Here is a 26,177-nt window from a genome sequence, read left to right as displayed (position 1 = left end):
GCGCTGGCGGAAACGTCCCTGCGGGCCGGGGCGGAGCTGGAAGGCGGCGTGGGCGGGGTCTGCGCTGGCGTTGACGTCCCTGCGCGGCGGGGCCGGCGCGGTGTTGACGTCCCTGCGGGCCGGGGCGGAGCCGGGCGGCGGCGTGGGCGGGGCCTGCGCTGGCGGAGACGTCCCTGCGCGGCGGGGCCGGCGCGGTGTTGACGTCCCTGCGGGCCGGGGCGGAGCTGGAAGGCGGCGTGGGCGGGGTCTGCGCTGGCGTTGACGTCCCTGCGCGGCGGGGCCGGCGCGGTGTTGACGTCCCTGCGGGCCGGGGCGGAGCCGGGCGGCGGCGTGGGCGGGGCCTGCGCTGGCGGAGACGTCCCTGCGCGGCGGGGCCGGCGCGGTGTTGACGTCCCTGCGGGCCGGGGCGGAGCTGGAAGGCGGCGTGGGCGGGGTCTGCGCTGGCGTTGACGTCCCTGCGCGGCGGGGCCGGCGCGGTGTTGACGTCCCTGCGGGCCGGGGCGGAGCCGGGCGGCGGCGTGGGCGGGGCCTGCGCTGGCGGAGACGTCCCTGCGCGGCGGGGCCGGCGCGGCGTCGACGTCCCTGCGGGCCGGGGCGGAGCTGGAAGGCGGCGTGGGCGGGGCCGGCGCGGCGCTGACGTCCCTCATGCTGCGGCGCCCGCTGGCCGGGCTGGCGGCGGCCGCCCTGGGCCGGGGTCTCGCGGACGGTGAGTGGGGCGAGGGGACCCCGTCCGAGGTGCAGGCTCCGCGCAGGGTAGGTGGCGGGAGGAGCGGCCGCGCGGCCCGCGGCGATTCGGAGGGACGGGATCTCGGCTTGCGGGCTCGGGTCCCGGGGGTGCGAGGTCACGATGGATCTCGGGCTCTGCCCGCCGCACACCTGCCGTCAGGTAGCTCGTGGGGCCGCCCGGCTCGCGCTCGCAGGATCGGCGGCCTCGGACCTGTAGTCGAGGTGAGCCGCCGGGAATCCTGCACGTCCGAGCTGCTCACACTCAGTTCCTCCACACGTACGGCGGACAGCCCGCTGCACGCATGTGAGTCATTTCTAGTACTCTGTGTCGAGAGCACGTTGTCGACAGTCACATTGTCGTCAGTTCCTATTCAGAGCTCTGAGCATCAAAGGAGCTAATTTTCTTTCTTTCTTTCTTTTTTTGCATGCATGGAATTCTGATCATTTCACCCGCCACTGGAATTGTCCTTGGTGTTGGTCAGTGGTTCTCAGTGGTTGGTCAGTGGTTTGGGCCAGTTTCAAAGCAAAGTGAGGAAAACAGGATAATATACTGAGTTTTTCCATCGGGGTAAATTTACTACATTTAAAGGACTGCCCTTTATTCTAAAGTTACACGTGTGTGTGTATGTGTGAAACTTGTCTTCTGTAATTCTTTTTCTTATTTAGACAGGTTAGAAACTGGTTCCCCTGTGTCAGTCCTCAAAATTTAGGAGGGAATTCTTCAGACACCTTGTAAATTCCCTGCAGCCTGAGCGCTTCTCGCTGGGTGCCACTTGTGGACACTGCAGAATGGGGAGGAGCAGAGCCGGGTTCTACAGACGTATCTGTAGCCACTTAGGGAAGCTGGTATACCAGCAGTCCCCAAATTCCCGACTGGCTTCTAGGGCATGTACAAATGTGAGCTCTCTTCCCAGAGCTCAGAGCAGGGCAGAAATAACAGATGGGAAACCCTGGAGAGGAGCAGGTCTGCTGTCAGCTGTGGCCCCGCCCCAGATTGCAAAGCCGAGGTGGTCCCAGGCAGGTGGAGCTGGTGCTGCTTGCAGAGGAGAGCTGGGGTTCCTTGCTGGCCCTCCTGCAGTCCAGTGGTACGGGACCTGGCCAAACAGTAGGTGGTTGTTCATCTGATGGTAGTCCTTCTGGCTCAGGTGCAATGGTCCTGGGGCAAGAGGATCAGAGAAACGAAGTCTGAGTTGCTGAGGTGGTGCTGTCTTGCTGTTCTTAAACAATCATCTAGGAGTGGCTGGAATATGTAGGGGAACAGTGAGATGAGCTACACCTCCTTCCTCCAGGTGGTGGTTTGGGGAGGAGCCTACGAGGCATGCAAATAGTTGTCTTTCAAAGGCGGGGAGATGGGAAGCCCAGACCATGGACAGTCAGTTTTGGGTGGGCCGCAGGGGAGAGGAGGAGGGGAGTTTGCCCTGTTGGCAAAGACTCCCCCTGGACCCGTTCCAGCTGCTTCAGGGGCACAAGCCTTACTTGGGCTCTCTTGGAGGGCTCCTAGGCAAAGCGCCTACCATAATCTGGAGTTTCCTGTCACTTTTAGACGCCCCAAACCATGACCTTTCTGTAAGAGCCAGGAAAACCTTCCTCTCCAGTCTCCCAGAAGGTATGGGGTTAGGGTGGGATCTGAAATGTGTGTGGTTTCCTGTCTCAATGCCTTAGAAGTTGAATTTCCTGCCAGGTGAGTTGCCGTCTGTGCCAGTTTGAATGTATTGTGTCCCCCAAATGCCATTATCTTTGTGGTCTTGTGGAGCAGACGTTTTGGTGATGGTTAGATTTGCTTGGAATGTGCCCCACCCAGCTGTGGGTGGTGACTTTGGTGGGATACTCCCATGGAGGTGTGACCCCACCCATTCAGGGTGGGCCTTGATCAGTGGAGCCATATAAAACATGCTGACTCAAAGAGACTGAACAGAGTGCAGCTATGAGTGACGTTTTTAAGAGGAGCAAGCTTGCTAGAGAGGAACATCCCGGGAGAAAGCCATTTTGAAACCAGAACTTTGGAGCAGACGCCAGCCATGTGCCTTCCTAGCTAACAGAGGTTTTCCGGACGCCATTGGCCATCTCCAGTGAAGGTACCCGATTACTGATGTGTTACCTTGGACATTTTGTGGACTTAAGACTGTAACTGTGTAGTGAAATAAACCTCCATTTTATAAAAGCCTATCCATCTCTGGTGTTTTGCATTCTGCAGCATTAGCAAACTAAGACAGATTTTGGTACCGGAGCAGTGGGGTGCTTTTGCTGCTGAGTTTGCAAATACCAAACATGTTGGAATGGCTTTTTAAATGAATAAGGGGAAGATTCTGGAAGAACTGTGAGGAGCTTGATAGAAAAGGCCAAAACTGCTTTAGAGACTGTTTATGGAAATATGGAGTCTAAAGATAACTTCTGATGAGAACTTGAGCAGAAATGATGAATGTGTTGTTGCAAACTGGAAGAAAGGTGATCCTTGTTTTAAAGTGGCAGAGAATTTGGAAGGAAGAATTTGAAAGTGACAATCTGGAATACTTAGCTGAGGAGATCTCCAGACTACATGTGGAGGATGTATCCTGGCTTCTCCTTGCAGCTTATAGTAAAATGCAAGTGGAGAGAGATAAACTTAGAACTGAACTCTTGGTTTCAAAGAAACCAGAAGCTGATGGCTTGGAAAATTATGAGCTTCCAGGGGGTGGAATCCCAGAAGCTACAGCCCAATGTGAGGATGTAACCAAACATGGAACCCAGCCGCCATTTCAGTACAAGACAAGATTAGAGATGGAATTATCCAGAAAGGATTTGTGGAAAGTCCTATTGTCTGATGGCTTTGACCCCTGTATGCTTCATGCAAAGCCAACAGAATTTTTGCGAGATCTTTATAGACGGAGCCATTGCCAGTCTGGACTGGAGGAGACAGACAAGGAACAAACTGAAGGAAAAATTTCTTCAAAGACAGAGCCATGGAGGTTGAGGTCTGGAGTCAAGAGGTCTTGGACTGGGAGAGTGGAGCAGCCCACATGCATGGCAAGGGTGAGTTTGCCCCAGAAGTCGAGGGTGGGCTTTCTGCCTCGATGCTCTGGAGGAGTTTTGCCACCCCAAGCCCCAAAGAGGGTGGAGCATATTCCCAGGGAATTGGGGAGAGCCTGGCTGCCACCACACTGTTCTGAAGGGGTTGAGCGTGTGCCCCGGAGATGGAAGGGAATCCGGGAGCTGCCCCGATGTTTGAGGAGGGTGGGGCCGAGAAGGTGGTCTCCCCAATGTGTGGATATGTTGGAAAACTCACCCAAGCATTTGGAGAGGAAAGGGCTGCTGCAAAGGCCCTTAGGAAGGGTTAGACTCCCACTCTCTCAAGCCCCAAGGATGCAACGTCATTCTGTTAATGACTCTCAGACTTTGAAATCTAATGGAGCTTGTCCTGCGGGTTTTAGAAACTGTTTTGGTCCTGTTAACCCTGTTTTCCTTACTCTTTCTCCTTATGGCAATGGAAATGTTTATCCTATGAATGTCCCTCCTTTGTATATTGGAAGCATATAACTTGTTCTAAGTCCACAGATCCAAGCTAAAGGAAAAGTATGCCTTAGGACTGACCACGCCTATATTTGATTTTGATGGGATTTTGTACTTAACTTTTGTTACTGAAATGGTTTAAGTTTTTGTGATATTGTGATGAAATGAATGTATTTTGTATTTGGAAAGATAATGTCATTTTGGGGTCCAGGGGGTGGAATATGCCAGTTTGAATGTATTGTGTCCCCCAAATGCCATTATCTTTGTGGTCTTGTGGAGCAGACGTTTTGGTGATGGTTAGATTTGCTTGGAATGTGCCCCACCCAGCTGTGGGTGGTGACTTTGGTGGGATACTCCCATGGAGGTGTGACCCCACCCATTCAGGGTGGGCCTTGATCAGTGGAGCCATATAAAACATGCTGACTCAAAGAGACTGAACAGAGTGCAGCTATGAGTGACGTTTTTAAGAGGAGCAAGCTTGCTAGAGAGGAACATCCCGGGAGAAAGCCATTTTGAAACCAGAACTTTGGAGCAGACGCCAGCCATGTGCCTTCCTAGCTAACAGAGGTTTTCCGGACGCCATTGGCCATCTCCAGTGAAGGTACCTGATTACTGATGTGTTACCTTGGACATTTTGTGGACTTAAGACTGTAACTGTGTAGTGAAATAAACCTCCATTTTATAAAAGCCTATCCATCTCTGGTGTTTTGCATTCTGCAGCATTAGCAAACTAGAACACCGTCTCTACCCTCTTCCTTTTAAGTAACTGCACATGTGCCTGCACACCTCAAAACCCCTCTCACACCAGGGTAGGTATAGAGTGTGTGCGATGGTTAAAATCGCTGGGCTTTCCTTGAGATTCTCAAATGTCATGTAGCCCAACCGCTGGATCTTTGGCTGAATGCCTATGACCAGTAGCTTTCTGGAGTAGCCAGAAATTTATAAAGGTAAGACAGAGTATGTTACCCTTAGCTTTCCTTTCCTGCAGTACTCGCATAGTGTAACCCTGAGAGGAAATGTGGTTGTGCTGATTTGGATGTATTATGTCCCCCTAAACACCACTATCTTTGATACAGTCTTGTGTGGGCAGATGTATTAGTGTTGATTAGATTGTAATTCTTTGAGTGTTTCCATGGAGATGCGACCCACCCAACTGTAGGTGATAACTCTGATTAGATAATTTCCATGGAGGTGTGGCCCCACTGATTCAGCTTGGACCTTGATTAGTTTACTGGAGCACTATATAAGCTCAAACAGAAGGAGCGAGCTTGCTACAGCCACGAGGGACACTTGGAAGAACGCACAGGAGCTGAGAGGATGCACTGTTTGGTTGTATTATGTCCCCCCAAATGCCATTATCTTTGATGCAGTCTTGTGTGGGAGGAAATGTATTGGTGTTGATTGGGTTGGAGACTTTTTTTTTTTGCCCCTGTTCTAGTTTGCTAATGCTGCCAGAATGCAAAACACCAGAGATCGATTGGCTTTTATAAAAGGTTGTTTATTTGGTTATGAAATTACAGTCTTAAGGCCGTAAGTGTCCATCAACGAAGGGTACCTTCACTGGAGGATGGCCAGTGGTGTCCAGAAAATCTCTGTTAGCTGGGAAGGCATGTGGCTGGCGTCTGCTCCGAAGTTCTGGTTTCAAAATGGCTTTCTCCCAGGACATTCCTCTCTAGGTTTCAGTTCCTCAAAAATGTCACTCTTAGTTGCCTTTGGGGTGTTTGTCCTCTCTCAGCTTCTCTGGAGCAAGAGTCTGCTTTCAACAGCCATCTTCAAACTGTCTCTCATCTGCAGCTCCTGTGCTTTCTTCAAAGTGTCCCCCTTGGCTGTAGCTCCTCTTCAAGACATCATTCTCAGCTGCACTGAGTTCCCTCTGTTTGTCAGCTCATTTATATGGCTCCACTGTTCAAGGCCCACCCAATGGGTGGGCCAGCACTCCATGGAAATTATCCAATTAGAGTCATCACCCACAGCTGGGTGGGGCACATCTCCACAGAAACACTCAAAGAATTCCAATCTAATCAACACTGATAATATCTTCCCACACAAGATTACATCAAAGATAATGGCATTTGGGGGACGCAATGTATTCAAACCGGCACAACACTCTTACACACTGTATAGATAACACCTTTTAGGTTTTAACATATTGGAATAGCTAGAAGTAAATACCTGAAACTATAAAACTGCAACCCAGTAGCCTTGACTCTTGAAGACGATTCTGTAACAATGTAGCTTACAAAGGGTGACAGTGTGATTGTGAAAACCTTGTGGCTCACACTCCCTTTATCCAGTGTATGGATGGATGAGTAGAAAAATGGGGACAAAACCTAAATGAAAAATAGGGTGGGATGGGAGGATGATTTGGGTGTTCTTTTTTTTATTTTTTATTCTGATTCTTTCTGGTATAATGAAAATGTTCAAAAATAGATTGGGATGATGAATGCACAACTATATGATGGTACTATAGTTGATTTTACGCTATGGATGATTGTATGTTGTGTGAATGTATCTCAATAAAACTGAGTTTAATTATAAAAAAAATGGGGGGGGGGCAGTGAGAGAAAGACAAGACCCTACCAAGCAGCCAATCGTGGTGCCTGGCACCTGTGCAGGAGGGGACATCCCACTGGACCTGGGGCCCTCGGGAGGAGGCAGAGGGGCCTGCTCTTGGCTGGCCGGCAGTGGCGATGGCCTTGGAACCCCGCGCATGTGTGGACTTGTGAGTGTGTACCCATAGGCATGTGTGTGTGTACATGTGTGTACACGTGGGCGTGCACGAGTCAGGCTGGCTCCACAGCTGGTGGCTCCTCAGCTAGATTGGGGTGCTCAGCCTCAGTGCACGCCAGCACCTCCTGGAGACCATATCCAGGCTTGCACACACCCTGGCCTCAGGCCCTTGCTGTGGGAAACCCTGCGCACTGTGTAGGACCCCTCCAGCATTCTCTAGAACTTTCCATGCTGACCCTCTGCTCTACGGAGAGAAGACGGGCCAAGAGCACGGAGACCCAAGTTTGAGGCCGAACGCTTTAACTGACCAACCAGGGAGCATGGCCTCCTCACTAAAGCCTACGGGACCTCAGTCTCCTGCCTCTGAAGGTAGCTGTCCTCCCGAGTGTCTAGCCCATGTTCACACAAGCCCAGTGTTCTCCTCAGCTGGGGACTTCGGGGTGCCCTCGTCACCGTGTCTTTTTCGGGCACCACTGTGTGGCAGGCCTGGGGACCCAGCACTGAGCAAGGCAGACCCGGTCTCTCTTCTCCTGGAGAGTATCGTAGGGGCCAGAGCAGCTGAAGAACAAATGTGGAAACTGGCGTGGTGCTGAGCTGTGCAGGGAATTAGTATTGGTTGCACTAGCCAGCATTTTTCCTTGACCGTTGGTGGCGGGCATTGTGTGGACTGAGCACTCGATGAGGGGTCGGTCTTGCAAAGAGCCAGGGAAGGGTAAGCAAGGCTTCCGGAAGGACCAACTAGCGCCACAGCCCCAGGGCAGGGCCGGCTTGGCATGTAAGCAGAGAGAATAGACAGCGCGAAGCCTGGGGATGGGCAGATGCCCGAGGTAGGCGGGCTTTATAAGCATGTAGAGAGTTTGAGCTTCGTTCCAGATGTGCCGGGAAGCCATCAGAGGGTTTTCTGCAGGTTGCTATTAAGCTGTGACTTGGACTTTCAGAAGACGACACCTGGCTGCTTGTAGAGAACAGGTGTAGGTGGCTGAGAGGTGTGTGGTCCGGGCAGGACACGACAGTGGCCAGGTCCAGGGCTTGGTGGTGTAGGCACAAGTGGGCCGGTTCAGTGTATGGTTGCAGGTTCTGTTGACAGGACTTGCTGAGAGGTTGGACGTGACAGTTGAGGAAATGAAATGGGCAAGCTTGTAGATTTCTGCTTGAGCTGAACAGGTGCTGGGCAGATTCTCGTCCCTCAAACAAGGGACTTCTCTGGGGGCAGTGGAGGCGATGGAGCTCTCAGGCCAGCCTTTCCACCTGGCTGACACGTGGGCACCCACGTGGGGTCGGGGTCCTGGGGGAAGGGGACAGAGTGGTGGCAAGCACAGCGCCCCAGCCAGGCCATCTCCCAGGCGAGAGGCACTGTGATTTGTTTCCTGTGCAATGTGGCAAGGCCCAGCTTCTCCCACCGGTTCCTGACCCTGGGCGAGTGTAGGTGCCCCCCCCCTACCCCCCTAGACCCCACTCCTGGCCCCCTTACCCTTTTCCTCCAAGGCCACTAGGTGCCATTGCTTCAGGGCTTTTTCCAGTGCCCAGAGCCACGTGAGTGCTCTCCAGATCCCACCAGCCGAGTGGGAAAACAGTTTCCTACCAGAAAGGAACTCCTTTATTGAAATATAATCACATAGCATGCAGTCATTCACAGTGTACAATTAGTTGTTCACAGTATCGTCATGTAGTTGTGCTTTCATCACCACAATCAAACCTTGAACATAGTCATTATTCCAAAAAATAAAATGAAAATTAAAATAAAAAAGAACATCCAAAACCTCCCATTCCCTTCCTCCTTCCTTTGTTCATTTACTTTTTAAATATGGTTTTATTGAGATATACTCACACATCCTATAGTCATCCACAGTGTACAATCATTTATAGCACCATCATACGTTTGTGCGTTCATCACCAGAATCAATTTTTGAACCTTTTCCTTACTCCAAAATGAAAATAAAAGCAAAAAAGGACACCTAAATCTTTCTATCCCCTTCATCCCACCCTATTCTTCATCTAATTTTGTCCCCATTTTCCCACTCATCTGTCCATTTACTGGATAAAGGGAGTGTGAGCCACAAGGTTTTCATAGTCACACAGTCCTACTGTGCAGGCTACATAGTTATACAGTCGTCTTCAAGAATCAAGGTCACTGGGTTGCAGGTTGACAGCTTCAGGTATTTCCCTCTAGCCATCCCAACACACTAGAGACTAAAAAGGGATTTCTATATACTGCATAGGAATACCCTCCAGAGTGACCCCTCGACTCCATTTGAAATCTCTCAGCCACTGGAACCTTATTTTGTTTCATTTCTCTTCCCCATTTTGGGCAAGAAGATCCTCTCAATCTCACAGTGCTGGGTCCAGGCTCATCCCCGGGAGTTGTTGCCCACATTGCCAGGGAGATTTACACCCCCGGTGTCATGTCCCACATAGGGGGGAGGGCAGTGAGTTCACCTGCTGCTTTGGCTTAGTGAGAGAGAGGCCACAACTGAGCAACAAAGTGGCTCTCTGTGGAGGAGACTCTCCTGGGGAGTTTTGAGCAGTGGCTGCTTTTCGGGTTGATAATGTCTTAACATTTCTTGCACCCTTTTTGTGCCCCGAACTTACTCAGTGTGGTGGACAAAGGATGAAGGCACAGCAGCAATGAGGGGCTCGAGCATGTCCCCTGCACTCATGGGCTCCTGGCCTCGGCCCAGTCGACTGCGTTAACACCCTCTAGGTTGCCTCCAAGTGCTGTTCATTTCTCTCCTTTACACATCTTAGTAATGATTACGGTCAGCTCTGGTGCACAAGCATGAGCAAGGGGGCTGATTGAGGAAAGAGTGTCCGTGCTAACTGGAAAAGCGCTGAGGGTCCTCAGCTCCGAATGTGTCCAGCCGGCTGCAGCTGCACCTCCAGGAAATCATCTCACTTCCACCCCTCAGGATAGAGGGCTCCCGTGGGAGAGTGTGTGGGGCCCTCGAGTGCCGAGCCCCACCCTGTGCCCTCTTTCCCTGGAGAGGGTTCCAGTAACCAAGTGTGGTCAGCACGGGGCTTGGCGCCCCTCAGCCACCCCAAGGCCGCCAAGTGGGCATGCACCAGGTTGGATACGGCCCTCCTGAACCATCCCTTTCAGTCCCCAGGCTGCCGTCCTCCCTCCAGGTGGGGACACCTTACCTCCTGCCCACCTCTAGGCTTCAGGTGCAGCTGCTGCGTCCAGGTGTGGGGCTCCGAGGGAAGGTTCTGGAGGGGAGGGTGGGGCACGACCTGGGAGATTTCAGTTCCAGGGTGAGTTCATCTTGTTGACTCGACTCTGACCTCGAAATCCTTTTTGGACCAAGGGAGGAATAACAAGAATTAACCCTGATTTGGTAGAATAACAAATAACTCTTTTGAGGGGTGGCCTAATAAAATACTGAGGGCATACCTCACCCTACGTGGGGTCTTACACCCAGGGGAGTGAATCTCCCTGGCAACATGGAATATGACTCCCGGGGAGGAATGTAGACCTGGCTTCGTGAGATGGAGAACATCTTCTTGACCAAAAGGGGGATGTGAAAGGAAATGAAATAAGCTTCAGTGCAGAGAGATTCCAAAAGGAGCCGAGAGGTCACTCTGGTGGGCACTCTTATGCACAATATAGACAACCCTTTTAGGTTCTAGTGAATTGGGGTAGCTGGCAGTAAATACCTGGAACTGTCAAACTACAACCCAGAACCCATGAATCTTGAGGACAAATGTATAAAAATGGAGCTTATGAGGGGTGACAGTGCGATTGGGAAAGCCATAAGGACCACACTCCCCTTTGTCTAGTTTATGGATGGATGAGTAGAAAAATGGGGGAAGGAAAAAAACAACAAAGGCACCCAGTGTTCTTTTTTACTTTAATTGCTCTTTTTCACTCTAATTATTGTTCTTGTTATTTTTGTGTGTGTGGTAATGAAGGTGTCAGGGATTGATTTAGGTGATGAATGTACCACTATGTAATGGTAACTGTGAACAATCGAGTGTACGATTTGTTTTGTATGACTGCGTGGTATGTGAATATATCTCAGTAAAATGAAGACTAAAAAAAATACAGAGAGGGCATAAAGCCAGAAAACAGTAGGGAAGTTGGGAACCCAGCCTCTGCAGCAGAGGCCATTGAGAAACTCACAGCTGTGATTTGGGGTGGAAACCCGTAATCTGACAAGATGGGGATGGAGTCAGTCAAAATGGGAAGTCAAAAGAAACAAGGTCACGCACATAAGCTCAGCTGCAGGTTTATTGAAAAAGAAACTGCTTGAACAGGGAGATCTCAGACCAAGAATTTCGGAGGGAGCATCTCAACAGGGTGAGCACATTACCGTGGCTTAGAAAGGTAGTCAGGGGATTTCAAGCAGGACTTTACGATGCTCGGTTTACGTTTTTCATAGGAAGGTCTCACAGTTCAGGGAACAGGTATGCATTGGGTAGCATGGTATAGTATTGTTCCGGTTTCCTAATGCTGCCATTTGCAAAACATCGGAAATGGACTGGTTTTTATAAAGGGGGTTTATTTGGGCATCAACAGGATATCTTCACTGGAGAAAGGCCATTGGCGTCTGGAAAACCTCTGTTATCTGGGAAGGCAAGTGACTGGTGTCTGTTTGCTCCCAGGTTGCATTTCAAAATGGCGTTCTCCAAAATGTTGCTCTTGGGGCATTTGTCCTCTCTTAGCTGCAGCTCCTCTCCAAAATGTCACTCTCAGCCACTCTGCATCTGGGCCTGTGTGGCTCTTTTTAAAGTACTCTATTGATCCAATAAAGATCCATGCTGAATGGGCAGGGCCACATTTCCATGGAAACGTTCAATCAAGAGGTCACACCCTAGTCAAAAGTGTCACTCATAGTTGGGTGGGTCACATTGCTCCATGGAAACTCAGTGACAAGGTTCCAAACTAATCCCTACTAATACATCTGCCCCTACAAGATTGCATTAAAGAATATGGCTTTTTCTGGGGGACATAACATATACGAACTGGCACAAGTATATTTACCCATGTTTAATAGGCCCTCCCTACCGGACTGAGGCTGTCTTATCGTTCAGCGTTGATCAGATTGCAGCTTATCAGCAACACTCCACTTTCTGGTCTACCAGCTTCCTCGGCCAGTTTTTATCTTCCAAGAAATCCCTGCCATTTCTCAGAAAGGGAGTTGTCCCAGCAAGTCCCAGTGCCCGTGGCTTTTTATTTCAGTTAGCACTGGGAACATTTTCTTTTTTGTCACCCAACCAAAGGCCAAATCCTATAAAAGGGTCTTCCTAACACACTGTTATTGAGATTTTCCACAGTTCTCCATGGTACGTTTTCTCCCTCACTGCAAAAAAAAATTACAAATCCAGCTTGTTCAGCTGCAGGTGCATCCCTGGTGGTGTTTGGCTGGAAGGCATTGGCACTTTTTTTTTTCCCTAGAAGGGTCCCATATGCTTTTTTTTTTTTTTTAATTAGAGAAGTTGTAGATTTTCAGAAAAATCGTGCAGAAAATATAGAGTTCCCATATATAATCCCCTCCCATACACACACACAGTTTTCCCATTATTAGTGTGATACCTTTGTTACAACTGATGAAACAAATATTACTATATTAAAACTATTAACTATGGTCCATAGTTTACATTAGGGTTAATCGTTTATGTTGTATAGTTCCTATGTTTTTTCTTTTAATTTTTTATTCAAGTCAAACGTATACAACCTGAAATTTCCCCTCTTAACCACATTCAAATTTATAATTCATTGGGGTTATTTACACGCACAATCTTGTGCTACCGTCACCCTCCATTTCCAAAACTTTCCCATCAAGCCAAAATAGAAAGTCTGTACAATTTAAGCCTTAACTCCCCATTCTACCCCAACCCCAGCCCCTGGTAACCTGTATTCTAGTTTCTGACTCTCTGAATTTGCTTATTCCCATTGCACCTCAGTGAGGTCATGCAATATTTGTCCTTTTGTACCTGGCTTCTTGACATGATGTCTTCAGGGCTCATCTGTGCTGTTGCATCCCCTTTTGTGTTATCTTAACATAAATCACACTCACAGGCCAGTCATTGTTTTGTGCTGGGGCCAGGATATTGTCTCCTAGGAAAGGTTAATTTTTGGGGGGCAGAGCATTGTTCTCAAACCCGTAAGACTTTGTCCAGAACTTCTGGTGAACGTCTCCTGACCCTCTCCACCAGCCAGCTGGGTCATTTATTTTAGAGGCTCTCCCATACAGCATCTTTCCAAAGCTCTCGACTTAGCTCTCACTTTTCCCACTCATATTTCACCTGTTTCCATAAGATTATTAGACCTTAATTCGTGTGACTTCAGTGAATGCAGCAGGCTCAGAGGGATCACATCTACTGACCCTAAAACCCCATTTTACTGGTGGGGGTCCAGAAGCACCCAGCGGTGAAGACACCTGCTTGTGGTCGCTTGGCTTGTGCTTGACGGAAGGATGCCGGGGATGCGGGAGCCCGTGCTGAGCTGGCACGTGGAGCACTGTCAGCTGGCGAGGAGCACACACTGACCTGGCCTTGGTCCAGATCGGCAGGCCTAGAGCAGTCAAACCCTGAGGTCAGCAAGGGCAGCACCCAAGGCTTTGCTCAAACCCACGTAGGCATTTAAAACTCCAGCGCGTCATGCGTGGCTTTCTAGTAGAGCATAAGCGATCAAAACTGACCCTGAGAGAAACGGAAACTCACACACTGTAAGTGAAATAGAGCCAGTTTCCAATGACCTCTTCTTCAGATGACACTGGCAGATCTAGAGAGTTGCACAACCAGACATGTAAAGAAAATGACCTCAGCCTGGCTGCACTGTCATCACAGGAAAGCTGGGAAGTGGAGGAGAGCAGAAGAGGTGGGATCATCACTTGAACCAGCAAGTGCTTCTCGCTGAGCCGTCCCCTCCCAGGCCTCGTCTAAGACACGGATCCTCTTACCTGTATGGCGGTTCAAGGCACAGAGAAGCTGGCACGCTCGTCCTGGTTTCCTAAGATTGCCGACTTTAAAAACGTGTTGTTGTACAGGCTGGAGGCCAGTGGCAGCCAGGCCACGGCATGTCTGACAGCTGTCAGGGAGAGCCCTTCAGCTGCCGGCCGTCCTCGGTCTTCGTGGCTTGTGTGCACTGCTGCCTGCATCTTCCTAGGCCTCCTTGTCCGTGTGTGCTCCCCACCTACGAGGGCTCCAGCCATGTGGGGCCAGGCCCCCTCTACTCCAGTTTGGCCTCATCTTAACTAATCACATCTTCAAAGCCCCTATTTCCACATAAGGTCACGTTCACAGGACCCAGGATTGGGCCTCGAGCCTGTCTTTTAACCTGTGACTGACATAGAGAAAACTTCCAGATTCTTCTCAGGGAACTAGATACCCCAGAGCCTAAACTGATAATCTGGGGGCTGGCTGGGGAGGGGGTGGAGAGCAACTACAACTGAGTTCAAAACATTAATAGCTATACAAAAATCCTAAAAACATGAGCAAATGGAATCTATTAGCCCGTCAGAGGATTGCACTATATAGCAGGGTGCACATGACTCATTAGGAAACAGAATTGTGGTGGCACTCAGATGTGGAGCAGCGAGCCGGGCCTGGGGCTGCTGTTCGGGGTCTGTCCTGGGGGGGGGTTTGGGGAGGGAAAGCCCTGCGGGAGCCCAGGCCCGAGCCCCCGGAGGACCAGGCCGTCTCTGTGGAGGAGATGGGAGGGCTGGGGTGCCTGGAGAAGCCAAGATGGAGAGTACCAGGGGTGGGGAAAGCTGGGAGGGAAACCAGGAAAACGAGTCGAGATGCCAGGGGGGTCCTGCTCAATAAAAATGGTACATTCCTATCATAGAAAGCTGGGAGAGGCAGAAACGGGGCAAGAATGCTGTCCTTGGAGACAGTAACTCTTGACATTTGGTAGGTTTCCTCAGTTCTCGTCTTCCTATGTCTTTTTGAAGTAATCGGTCATTTTTATTGCCTTTTTTTTTCTGAACAGCTTTTCAAGGGTGTGTGGAGGGAGGGGGCGGTAAGTCATGGAATTAGAGGGGCGGTGGTTTAGTGAGGAGGATGCAGTGGTGACCATCTGGTGAGCGTGGCTGGGAGCCACCACGCGAGCTGAGCGCTCCTCCGCCACACGCTGGGCCCAGAGCCTGCTGGGGGGCCTCCCGAGGCCACAGCTCATCCTTCTGGGGCCTGTCTGTCCGTCTGCTGACCATCTGAGTTACGCCACAGCCACAAGCCACAAGCCTCAAGCCTGCTGCCCTTGCCAGTTGGGCCTCTGGGGAGAGCTTGGCGGGTGCAGGGGCACCCCAATCTCCAGACACAGCTCTCATAGCCAGGGAGGTGTTCTGAAAACCGCTCCAGCACCCTGAAACTCTGCATGGGGCCCCCAGGTGACATTCTCCAAGCTGCTCTCCCTGTTCCGCGTCCATCGCTGCCACCCTAGCTATGGGAGTCCCGTGTGTCTGTACATCTGTCCCCTGAGCCGAGCCCCTCCTGCTCCTTGGAACCCTGGCCCAGGGACCGCCCGCAGAGAACAGCAGGTGTTGGCCGGTTGGGGTCGCTGTTTTCTGAACCGTCCCCGCTTCTTCCCAGCTGAGCCGAAGCCGCCCGGACCCCCAGAGTCTGCTTCTTGTGGCTTCTGGCATCCCCGCAACCTGCTCACGTGTACATGTGGGTGTGGGTGTGGGTGCGTGTGAGCGCATGCACGCCCTTCTCAAGGTCAAGGAGCAGCAGGGAGGGTGTGGCGGCGCGCAGGCTGCAGCACACCGTAATGCCCCCAAGATTCCCTGCTCAGAGGGCGGGTCCGGCAGGGATTAGGGACACGGCTCTGCCCGCCAGCTCACGGCCCCATCTGTGCTGCAGCCTGCCGAGTGCGCGTGTGCCAGCCACCCCGGGCAGAGTCCAGGCTCCAGAGAGGAGGTGTGTCACGTCCCGGGCAGACCGAGAGAGTGTGTCCAGCTCAGGCAGGGCAGGCGTGGGCCCAGGGGCTGGGAACCAGGCAAGTCTGGCCACCTGCAGGTAGCCTTCACCTGGGAGGTGTTCCCACAGCGACGTGGGAAGCCAGATGCCGTCGGGGCGGACCTCAGAGCTCAGCTGCAGGGGAGCTCTGCCAGGAGGCTGCTGCAGGGGGCACTGCTTCTCGCCCCCGAACCTGTGCTCTTCATCCCCTGTCCCCAATTTTGGCACCCTTTCCAACCCCCACCTGCTCTGTCCATCTTCCTTTCCTGGGACTCTGAACCTGGCTTGCCAGGCAGGCAGCTGTGCACCCACTGTTCCAGTTCCCCGTTTCCTCCCTGGCTGTCCTTCTGGGGGCATGGGTACGGAGAGGAGGACAGAAAGCCCGCGGCCCCCGAGTCGGGGTCACACCACTTTAGTGGTTGGTGGCTGTGTCTTCGCACTTGGACATTCCAGAACAGGGCTGGGGCTCAAGCAGATCCGAGATGGGGACAGGGGCCTGCTCACCCCAAGAATCGGAGGGCCAGGGTCTTTTTGAGGCAAAGGGCAGGCTCCCTGGATGGGGAGAGGCGTGGAGAGCCTCACCTTGAGCTTGTTTTCTGGGTTGGAAGTCTCCTGTTTCCACTGCTTTACAATCAGCGTGTGTGTATGTGTATGTATGTGCATGTGTGTGTATCACAGTGTAACTTAACCCCAAGGCAGAATTTGCCAGAGCCAGCTCGGACGCTGATCATGGGAAAGCACTGCCGGCCTTTGTACAAAGATCCAACCTGAATCTGTTTTCCTGGAGCGGCCCGGCCTCCCCAGCTGATTTTGCACCTCTCTCCCCCGACCCCCTCAGGGATGTCAGGACCCAGACCTGTCGTGCTGAGTGGCCCGTCGGGCGCCGGGAAAAGCACCCTGCTGAAGAAGCTGCTGCAGGAGTACGGCGGCATCTTTGGCTTCAGCGTGTCCCGTGAGTTCCGCCGGGGGCCCGAGAGGCAGGCCCAGCTGGGGGCACAGCTTTCTCACCGCAAGGAGGCCTCCAGCCCCCAGCCCCAGGGAGACCCCTCTGCAGCACTTGCCAGCATTCTCCCAGCTTGCAGGGAGCTTTCTGCCTGCACAGACACATGTCTATGTGAGATAACACAGCCGGGAAGGGGGTGCATCTTAGCCTTGCTTGCGATGCCACAGACCCAGTGGGAGGGCCTGCCTGGGTGTTCCTGACCCCTCACCCCCACACCAAGGGGCCTCTCTAAGCCACGACCCTGGGGGCCAGGGTGGGACAAGCTGGGCACCACATCCCCCGGCTGGGCTCAACCTTGCTTGTTTGCAGATACCACAAGGGACCCGCGGCCTGGGGAGGAGAATGGCAAAGGTAAGCTTGTCCCCCTTCCCGGGGGGCCCAGGGGTGGGAATCCAACCATGGGGTCACACATGGGGGCCATGATGTGGTGAATGCCCCTGAAACCTGTCGCCCCGGCCTGCAGTGGGTCACAGCAGGCTCTGAGATCAATCTCCCCCCAACATGCCAGCTGTCAGCCGGGGCAGATGCCACCAGTTTCCTTTCCTGCATCTCCTCGCCTGCACATGGGCCCCTCCCACCCTGGGCTAGGTGGGTGCACACTGCAAGGCTACGGTCCCCGTAGGAGAACTTTAAGAAGCCCTGCTGTGGGGTCTTGGGCAGGGGTCCCGACCCCAGCGCCCTGGAGATGGCTTTGCTTTATTTAGAGTGCTCTCTTCTTGTCTCCTCTGTGCCTTGGTCGTGTGTGGTTCACATCACACATGTGCAGCCCTCAGCACACCCTGAGGTTCTCAGTGTCTTTCCATGCCTGGCCAAGGGGGCAGCAGGGAGGACCCCCCCCCCCATCTAACCCTCCACCCTGCTGTGGGAAACTCTGCTCTCTGTCCTCACTTAACAAGAATGGCAAGAGCCACAGCCGCTGCTTGTCCATCCACCTCCTGCCCCGAGCTGCCCGGGCAGGGTATCGGATGGGCAGCTGAGCAGCCAGGCCATCCCCAGAGAGGGTCCTCGGGGCCTCCAGTGACCACCGGTGCCCTTCCCAGATTACTACTTTGTCACCCGGGAGGTGATGCAGAGGGACATAACCGCCGGTGACTTCATCGAGCATGCCAAGTTTTCAGGGAACCTGTATGGGACCAGGTAGGTCCCCTCGGGGACATCGCTGTCCCTCGGAACTGGCATCTCCCCAGCAGTGAGCGCGGCCCTGTGCCAGCAGTGGGGAGGCCCTTTCTAAGGCGACCTGCATCTGGGCAGTGGACATCGAGTCCTTCTCGCCCCGGGGTGGGGGCTCTCTCCAGGCCGTGTCCCCCAGCTCCTGACCCACCCCTTTGGGGTTTGCGGGGTTGCCATGGGAGTAGGTTGGATGACCGGCGAGGACTCCTGAGTCCCGGATCCTCATTCTGGGGCCACCTCAGCCCCCGGGAGACCCATCCGGGGTCCCACTGTGGCCTCCCTCCCCTGCACCAGTGAGGGCCGGCTGTGTGGCTGGCAGCCCAGTTCTCCACTGAGCCCGTTTGGGCCTGGCTAACAAGCACCCCAGGAGTGGTGTCTGTGCTGGGGCGGCTGGGGCAGGTCCCGTCATGCCTGCCTGGTGCCTGCGCTCTCCAAGCCAGCCCTGTGGGCGGGAGAGGATGGCGACTACTCTCCGGGTTCCGCCTGAGATGCCATCGCAGGGTCATCTGGCAGGGGTACAGGGAGCCCTGGGGGGAGGTGCCCTCACAGCCTCTGCTGCGTGTAGCCCACAGGCTGCCAGCCCCTGTGCCGGGGGCTTGGGGGGAGTAGGAGTCCAGGAAGGGGGTCTGGGCTGCATGCCCTGAAGAGCAGCCCCCACTCCAGGACATGGGGGTCCACGAGAGGTTGTCAGCCGGCAGAGGGACAGAACAAGTGGGAAGCCTGTTTTGCCATCAGGGGGCAGCGAGGACCCAAAGCAGCTGCTGGGGGCAGCAGTGGGGAGGGCAGAGAGGAGGCGCGGTGGAGCCTCAGGGGGGCTGGCGGGCATGGCTGCCGTCTGAGTGCAGGGAGAAGAGGGAGTGACCAGCGAGAGCCTCGGGCCTGGGGTCTGCGGGTTACACAGCCAGATCGGGTGCCCGTGGAGGTGCGTGCTCAGGTGGGGTGGAGCCCGGGGTCCAGGTGAGCAGTGGGGCCGGTGGACATGGGCTGAGTGCCGCGCCGCCTCCCGCAGCAAGGCGGCCGTGCAGGCCGTGCAGGCCATGAACCGCATCTGCGTGCTGGACGTGGACTTGCAGGGCGTGCGGAACATCAAGAAGACAGACCTGCGGCCCATCTACATCTCCGTGCAGGCACCCTCCCTGGAGGTCCTGGTGGGTCTCCCAGGCACGGGTGGGGGCCCAGGCGGGGGTCGGGTGGACCCCAGGGCCCCCTGGAACCCCATGGCTGTGTTTCAGGAGCAGCGGCTGCGGGAGCGGAACACGGAGACCGAGGAGAGCCTGGCGGAGCGGCTGGCCGCCGCCAAGGCCGACATCGAGAGCAGTGAGTGTGGCGCCGTGCCGCCCAGGGGGGTCCCCAGACCCTCCTTTTATTAAAAGGCTGTGCTGGCTTCTCGAGCGGTGCTGAGGCAGCAGTGTCACAGTGCAAGCAAAGCCCACTCACTCGAGAGCCCTAGGGCAGGATGCAGGGAGCAAAACCGAAAGGTCGGGGAGCACGCATTGCCCCTACGGCACTCCGTCCTCCCGGTGGGTCCTCCCGGCCTTTTCCTCAGAGGAAGTCGCCCTTCCCTGAGCACGGGGCAGAGCCAGCCCCTGGGTCCGAGCACAGCAGTCACTGTCCTCCCTCGTGGTGTTGGCGTGGGAGAACAGGGGCTGTGGCCAGGGACCTAGCTGGCTCAGAGACAAACCGGGGCAACCCCAGTTCAGGAGGTTCCAGCTCCGAGTCAGGGTCCCCAGCACACGTTCAAGGCCCCTTGGCAGCATCTCGGGGTGGGTGAGCCTAGCAGGGAGGTCATGGTGGAAGGGGTGAGGGGCAGGTGTCGGGTCACCGAAGCATGCCCCCTCCCATACCAACGCTGGCCCCTGTCTCCCCCACTTCCTCGTTTTCAGGCAAGGAGCCCGGCTTGTTTGACATCGTCATAGTCAACGACAACCTGGACAAGGCCTACCTGACTCTGAAAGAGGCCCTCTCCGAGGTGGGGTTTGCAGGGCACCCCGTAAGCCCTGAGCCACCCCCTCCTTGGGCAGGCTTAGGGCTGAGGCACAGGCCAAGAGCTTTCCGGGGCTTTCCGGGCTTTGTTTGGCACATGAGGACAGTGCAGCTCTAGCAGGTGGGGCCAGCTGCCCCTGTGCCCGCTCTGGGGTCTCGAGAGCCCTCACCTAGCACTTCCTGGGTCTCTCCCCTGCCAGAGCCCCTCCACAGCCTTCCCCGCTTCCTCTCTCCCTGGCAGGAAATCAAGAAAGCCCAAAGGATTGGTCACTTCTGAGGAGGCGCCGTGGGCCTGCTTCCCAGCCCCACAGATGGACTCTGGGCCAGGGCCTGGGCCAGGGTCCCGGCTGTGAGACCCCTGACAGGACCAGGGAGAGCCCAGGACTGGCTCAGCCCCCCTGGGAGTGCCCCACTTGCAGCCCTGGCCCGCCGTCCCTGGGGGCGCCTTCCCTCCCAGGCAGAGATCAGAGAGCCTGTGGGGGGTTCTCTACCCCAGCCTCGGGGTTGGGGGGTGCTGCCTGGTGTCTGCTACACCGCTGCCCACTGCTCCCCAGCCATGGCTCTCTCAGGCCTCTCCACCCCCATGCCCACCCCTCCCTTCCGAAGCTGGGTGGATGTAATAAAGTCACTCCTGGGTTGGTTTGTCCGTGAGAAAGTGAGAAGTGGCCCTGAAGGTCAGGCAGAGCTCCCCCCGTGCAGCCCAGCCCAGGGGGGCAGCTTCCCCTGCAGGGGCTGGGTGGTCTGCATCTGTCTCCTGCCTGGCAGCACCCCTGCCACCCCTTCCTAAGCACCCAGACCCCTGAGGAGGCTGCGCAGGTCCGAGGGCTTTGCAGCAGCTGTGGGACTCCGGGGAATGGAGCCCTGGAACCAGCCCCTGAGCATGGGACCACGGGTGCTTGCTGTCCTCTCACACCCAGTTCTTGGGGTGTGCTGCTCTGCTCCCCCAGAAAGGGCCATCAGCTGGGTGCTGGGGAGATGGGGGACCTGTTGTGGGCCAGCCTGTGTGTGTGTCAAAGGCGACCAGCACCCATGGCTGCCTGGCCTGGCCTCAGGGCCGTCTCCGAGCAAAGAAGGGTACCCCAGGCTGGATGGGGGTGCCACTGAGCTAGTTCTCCCAGGCTGGGGCTGCTTCCTGCTCCCACTGTTTCGGCTCTGAGGCTGGGAGGAGAAGGGCAGCGAGGCCACTTTGCAAGTTCGCCTTGACCCTCCACATGGCAGCCCTGCCTGCTCAGCCACCTGCCTCGCCAGGGGTGCCAGCTCTCAGGCCTGCCACCGGCCCAGGGTGACGGGCAGCTGGCCATGCTCAGTGTTCTCAGCTGGCGCTGGGGGCTTCAGGGGGTGCTGGGCCTCGGGACAGTCCCCCCCACCCTTGCAGCTCACTCATTCTGCAGCCTGGGCAGGTTAGGGGGCAGGAGAGGGGACTCAGGCACAGCTGAGACAGGAAACCGTCCTGCCCGGGGTCTGCAAGAGGCAAGCCCAGGTGTGGCATGGGGCACCATGCACGGGGCTGCCAGAGCAGGGATATGGGAAACTGAGGCCAGAATGGGGGCTGGGGGAGCTTGTGTGCTTTCCTCAGCCTTCTCTTTGGCCCCGCGAAGCCAGCGTGGCCCAAACGCCCTCGGGAGAGGCCAGCTGACCCAGGGCCCGGCCAGAGAGGGAGGACACCTGGGCCGTCTGTTGGGATCCCAGAGCGTGGAAAGCCTGATGAGAAGACACCCAGGGCCCCAAAGAGCACACTGGCAAAAGATGGGGAGACTCGGGGGTCCTGAGTCTCTTCCAAAAGCCCAGGGGCCCAGGGAGGGAGCTGGGCCTGGGCTGGCTTCCCGCCTTGCTGAGCCGCCTGGGGCAGCCCCCTTCCCCATTGGGACCAGGCTCGGTGACCCCAGTCCCTGAGGACCCTGGCTGGGAGGATGGAGGATGAGCAGCTCCCTGCTGCCCAGCCCCCAGGGACAATCGCAAGGATTCAGACCCCGCAGGCTCCGGTGGGAACAATGCAGCCCTTGAAGGTCCCCTGCCCCGCCCCCTCCCCATTGTGCTTGGTGGCGGGAGGTGGCCCTGGCTCGGCCGCCCGAGCTGCCCCTGGATGCTCACCCTGGGGGAAGACTCCAGCGTGGTCCAGCAGGTGGAAGGGCTCAGAAGGAGACTTTGCATTTCCTGTCTGGAGAAGGTAGGGGCCCCGGGGCTAGGGGCCAGGTGTGCGGCGTAGCCTCATCTCTGCAGGGACATGGCAGTGGCAGGACTCCAGGGGGGAGCCAGCTTCAGGGTCTCCCCTGCAGATTCGGGGAGCCAGAGCAGGCCAGGGCAGGGCCGCCTGGGACGAGAGGCAGATTTGCCTCCTCCTGAACCCCCATTCGTTCCCCAAGCCTGGTGCTGGGGGCAGCAGCCTGGGGCCCTGGGCCACTGACCCCTGTCGTCTGGAATCCTCCTGTCCTAGCTGGTGGGACAGAGAGGGGCAGGGAGGAAGGTCCAGCTCCTCCAGCAGCTGGGGCCCCTCAGCTGCAACACGGCTAGCCAGCAAACCAGCTGCAGTGTGTCTGCAAAAGTCTGACCTTCCAGGCCTGGGGGGTAGGAGGCAGGTGAGGAGGAGAAGCGGCCCCCAGGGCACCAGGGAGCCTGGTGTGGGGAAGGGTCCTGCGGGGAATTGCCACTGCAACCTCGAGGGGGTCCAGCCCTCAGGTAGTGGGACCTACTTCCTTCCTACAGTGGGCACACAGCCTGCCTTGTCTGCACCCAGCCCCTCACCCGGCCAGCACGGTCCCCAGACCCTAACCCGACCCTCTTCCCAGGCCTCCAGCCCCTTCTCTCCAGGTCTGTCAGCTCTCGGAATGATGCAGACAATTCTTGCAACAAGTCCTTCTGTGCACCTCCTGTGTCCCAGGCGCTAATGTCCGGGGCCCTGGGGTTCAGCAGAGAGCCAGGCAGACCCTACCCCCAGGAAACTCCACGACGTTCAGTGGGACGCTGTGGGTAGATCATCGTAAACTGTGTTGGAAGGCGGGAGATGGGAGAAGAGTAGAGCAAAAAAGGAGGGATGGGAAGGCCGGGTGGAGAGGGGGCCCCTGAAGCAAAGTTTCGAGGGATAGCCAAGGGACATGTGGGTGCTGAGGCCTGGGGGTGAGGGTGGCTGGAAGCAGGGATGACAGCCACAGGTGGAGGCGGGAGGCTCAGAAGGCCTTGGGGACCCCAGTGACTTAGCCCAAGATAGCTGCTCAGATTCTAGGGCCACCTCGAAAGTCCCTGGGTAGAAAGGAGGATGTGTGTCTGTGTTAGCGCCAAGCAGGGTAGACTCGGCCAAGTGATGAGAGCTCTTTTGGTGGCAGGGGGAGAGGGTCAACAGTGGACAGTTTGAAAAGTGCGGGAATACGCAGGGGAGACCATCTCGGAGGGGCCCATCGGGTAACAAGCTGGGGTGGAGAGGTCAGCGTGGGTGGGAGGACACAGCCTGGGGGACAGATGGGGGACACTGGCCACAGCTGGCGGCAAAGCCCCTGGTGCCCACCTCGGGTAACAGATGGGACTGGCCACAACGGATGGCCGAGGCGTGGCCCAGAGCAGAGAGCAGATCCCGTGCTGGAGATGGGGAGGCCCAGGAGGCTGCTGTGGGGACCCGGGCTGATCTCACACCCCGCCTGCCCAGATCCCAAATCCCAGGAGGACCCGCTCCAGGCTGCGATGACTCACTGCTGAGGCCTGATGTGGGGCTCAGCCCCTCCATCCCCTCTCCAGGCCCTTCCGGCCCAGCCCGCCCCCACCGCACCCTCCACCCACTGCCGTGGGGACAGACCCTTCACATCCCGGTGTCCAGGCCAGGCCGGAGCGGAGAGGGGCCCCCTGGATTTTCAGTAGGTTCTGTGCCTCCACTGGGGACCCCCATGGGAGGGGGCCCAGGCCACCGGGCAGGTTTGGCCGCCCACATCCAGCTAGGCTCTGGGGCAGGGGCTCAGGAGGGGCCGCAAGGGGGACTGCTGCAGAGAACAGGGGGCCCGTGGAGACACCCCAGCCTGCCCACACCCCACCCGGGGCAACAGAACTCACGTCAGGGGTCGGCCACTGTGTGGGACTCACCAGGGTGGCGCTGAGAGTGGCCGGGATGGATGGCCGAAGGCACCACCCAGTGTCCTGGGGACCGAGGGCTGCTTGGAGAACGCAGGGCCGGAAGGGGGACAGACAGCCCGGGAGGCCCTGGTCCGGCCGCCTGGCAGATGGCAGCAGTTACCGCCCCCGCAGCCATCGGAAGGAAGCGGGAGTCCCCGCCCATCCTCTTCCTCCTGGCTTCAGGCTCACACCCAGAGCCCAGGGCTGCCTGTCCCATTCATTCATTCATGCATGCATTCATCCACCCATCCTTCCATCCATGTACCACACCCCAGCCCCTGACATTTGTGGAGCCCATGCTCCCTGCCAAGTTGTGGGGGCCCAGGAGATGTGCCTGCCTGCTCCTGGTCTGCAGGGGGACAGTGAATCAGGGACTGCTGCAGTGCACTGCACTGGGGGACAGGGAGCTGCTCCTGGGCTTGGAGAAGGTGTCCTCAGGGAAGAGGGGAAGGAGGAGGGTGCCGGGCCAGGCGGCAGCATGCACGAAGACGCAGAGTCAGGGGTCGTGGGGAGCATGATTGAGAGTGTCAGCACCGGGGGAAGGGTGGGAGGTGTGTGCTTGTGTCAGCAGGTGTGCCTGTGTGTTTCAGTTAGGATGCTGAGCATGTGTGCATGAGTGTGAGTTTAATGTTAGTGCATGAGTGTGTGTGTATGTGTATGTATGCATGTGAGTTTAATATGTGTTAGTGCATGAGTGCATGAGTTTAATGTCAGTGCATGAGTGTGTGAGGATATGAGTGCATCCATGTGTGCATGAGTGTGTATAATTGTGCATGTGTGAGTTTGATGTTAGTGCATGAGTGTGTGGAGATATGAGTGTGAGTCTATGTGTATGAGTGAGTATGTGTGTGCATGAATGCGGCTAAGCAAGTGAGTGCACAAGCATGCATGAAATGAGCGTGCCCAAGAGTATAATGAGTGTGCATGCATTGGTGCAGGAGAGGGTGAGAGGATGTGTGTGAGTGTAATGTGTGCCTGTGAACAGGACGGTGCAGTGGGTGAGGCTAGGGGTCTGGATCCTGGGGGATGTTGTGGGTGCAGAGTAAGGGGATGCGGCAGGAGGAGCAGATGGAGGTGTCCGCTCAGAGCTGATGGCCCTGAGGATGGGGCTTCCAGGCGGAGAGTTGGGGAGCCCAGGGCAGGTCCCCGACCCGAGGCAGAGGCTCTGCAGGGGCCGTGCACAGAAGCCCACAGCCCTGACACTTCAGGGCATAGAGCAGGGACTCAGCAGTGTCCCGGGGCCCAGGGCTCAGGCCCAAGGAGGGTGAGGACACGGGTGGGGCTCCCAGGTCTGGGAGAGTTTCCCACAGAGGCCTGAGGGTGGGGAGCTCACGCTGTCCCTGCACCCCTCCGAGGTGGGATCCTAGGAGGGAGCACCCTTCTCTGCCTTCTGTCACCAGGTGACCAGCCAAGCCCTGGAGAGTCCAGGGAGGCAGGGGCCGTGGGAGCTGGGATGAGGGGAGGGCGACTGGGGTGTGTCAGGGCCATCAGTTAGGATGCTGAGCATGTGTGCATGAGTGTGAGGGCAGGGTGGGGGCTCAGAGGGAAGTCCTGGGGGGCTCGGGCAGCCCCCGCCATGGAGAGTCAGCAGACATGCCTCCCCCACCTCCGCAGGGAACAGGAGACCACCTGCACAGACAGGGACCCTGGTGCTGGGCCGTGGGCTCCAGGCACTTCATCCTCCGTGGGGGAGGAGATTCTCGGAGGGCTCTTGACTCCCAGGGGTGGCAAGCCGAGGACCCAGGGTGGGCTGTGCCTCCAGGAGGGGCAGGTTTGGGGTGAGCCAGAACCTGCCCCTCCCAGCAGAGGAGGCCCACCCCACCCTGCCCGCCCCTGCCCTGAGAGGGGGTGCTGAGGTGATGGACGGGTGGAGGGACGGGAAGGAAATGCCTGGGCAGGGGGCCGGGGCACTGGCCGTCAGCCCGCTTTCGCTCTGGGCTCAGCCTGCCCCTCCAGAGCACAGTTGTTTTTCAGCCCAGGGGTGGCCATTCAGACTGTGCCAGCGGACAGGGGCTGGGCAGGGCTGGCTCCACGTTTCCTGGCAGGCTCAGCCTGGAGACCATCCAGGAGGCAGGCCCTGTGCAGGCCC

The 26,177-nt window shown here is 56.4% G+C and overlaps 1 protein-coding gene across 3 annotated transcripts; it reads left to right on the top strand.

Annotated features, from left to right (window-relative positions):
- The first annotated feature begins 551 nt into the window (after window positions 1–551).
- On the top strand, window positions 552–20,648 carry GUK1 (guanylate kinase 1). Of its 3 annotated transcripts, none has more exons than XM_037823242.1 (8): window positions 552–706; window positions 16,676–16,789; window positions 17,150–17,191; window positions 17,881–17,977; window positions 19,020–19,158; window positions 19,243–19,327; window positions 19,894–19,979; window positions 20,235–20,648. In XM_037823242.1, the coding sequence occupies exons 1-8, from the start codon at window positions 646–648 to the stop codon at window positions 20,268–20,270; spliced, it is 660 nt and encodes a 219-aa protein (XP_037679170.1). In that variant the 5' UTR covers window positions 552–645; the 3' UTR covers window positions 20,271–20,648. The 3 variants fall into 3 exon arrangements, with proteins under 3 accessions (XP_037679170.1, XP_037679171.1, XP_037679169.1); XM_037823243.1 differs by lacking the exon at window positions 552–706 and adding an exon at window positions 769–1,030; XM_037823241.1 differs by lacking the exons at window positions 552–706; window positions 17,881–17,977 and adding an exon at window positions 14,911–15,798.
- The last annotated feature ends 5,529 nt before the right edge of the window (window positions 20,649–26,177 follow it).

The sequence above is a fragment of the Choloepus didactylus genome, assembly GCF_015220235.1.
Source record: "Choloepus didactylus isolate mChoDid1 chromosome 11 unlocalized genomic scaffold, mChoDid1.pri SUPER_11_unloc2, whole genome shotgun sequence".
NCBI classification, from domain to species: Eukaryota; Metazoa; Chordata; class Mammalia; order Pilosa; family Megalonychidae; genus Choloepus; species Choloepus didactylus.
This window is presented reverse-complemented; position numbering and strand designations above follow the sequence as displayed.

Coding starts and splice junctions, on each gene's coding strand:
- GUK1 (XM_037823241.1), top strand. CDS start 15,548: ATGTGGGTGTGGGTGTGGGTGCGTGTGAGCGCATGCACGCCCTTCTCA. Junction 15,799..16,675: donor GTCCAGGCTCCAGAGAGGAG/GTGTGTCACGTC, acceptor CGACCCCCTCAG/GGATGTCAGGACCCAGACCT. Junction 19,159..19,242: donor CACCCTCCCTGGAGGTCCTG/GTGGGTCTCCCA, acceptor GCTGTGTTTCAG/GAGCAGCGGCTGCGGGAGCG.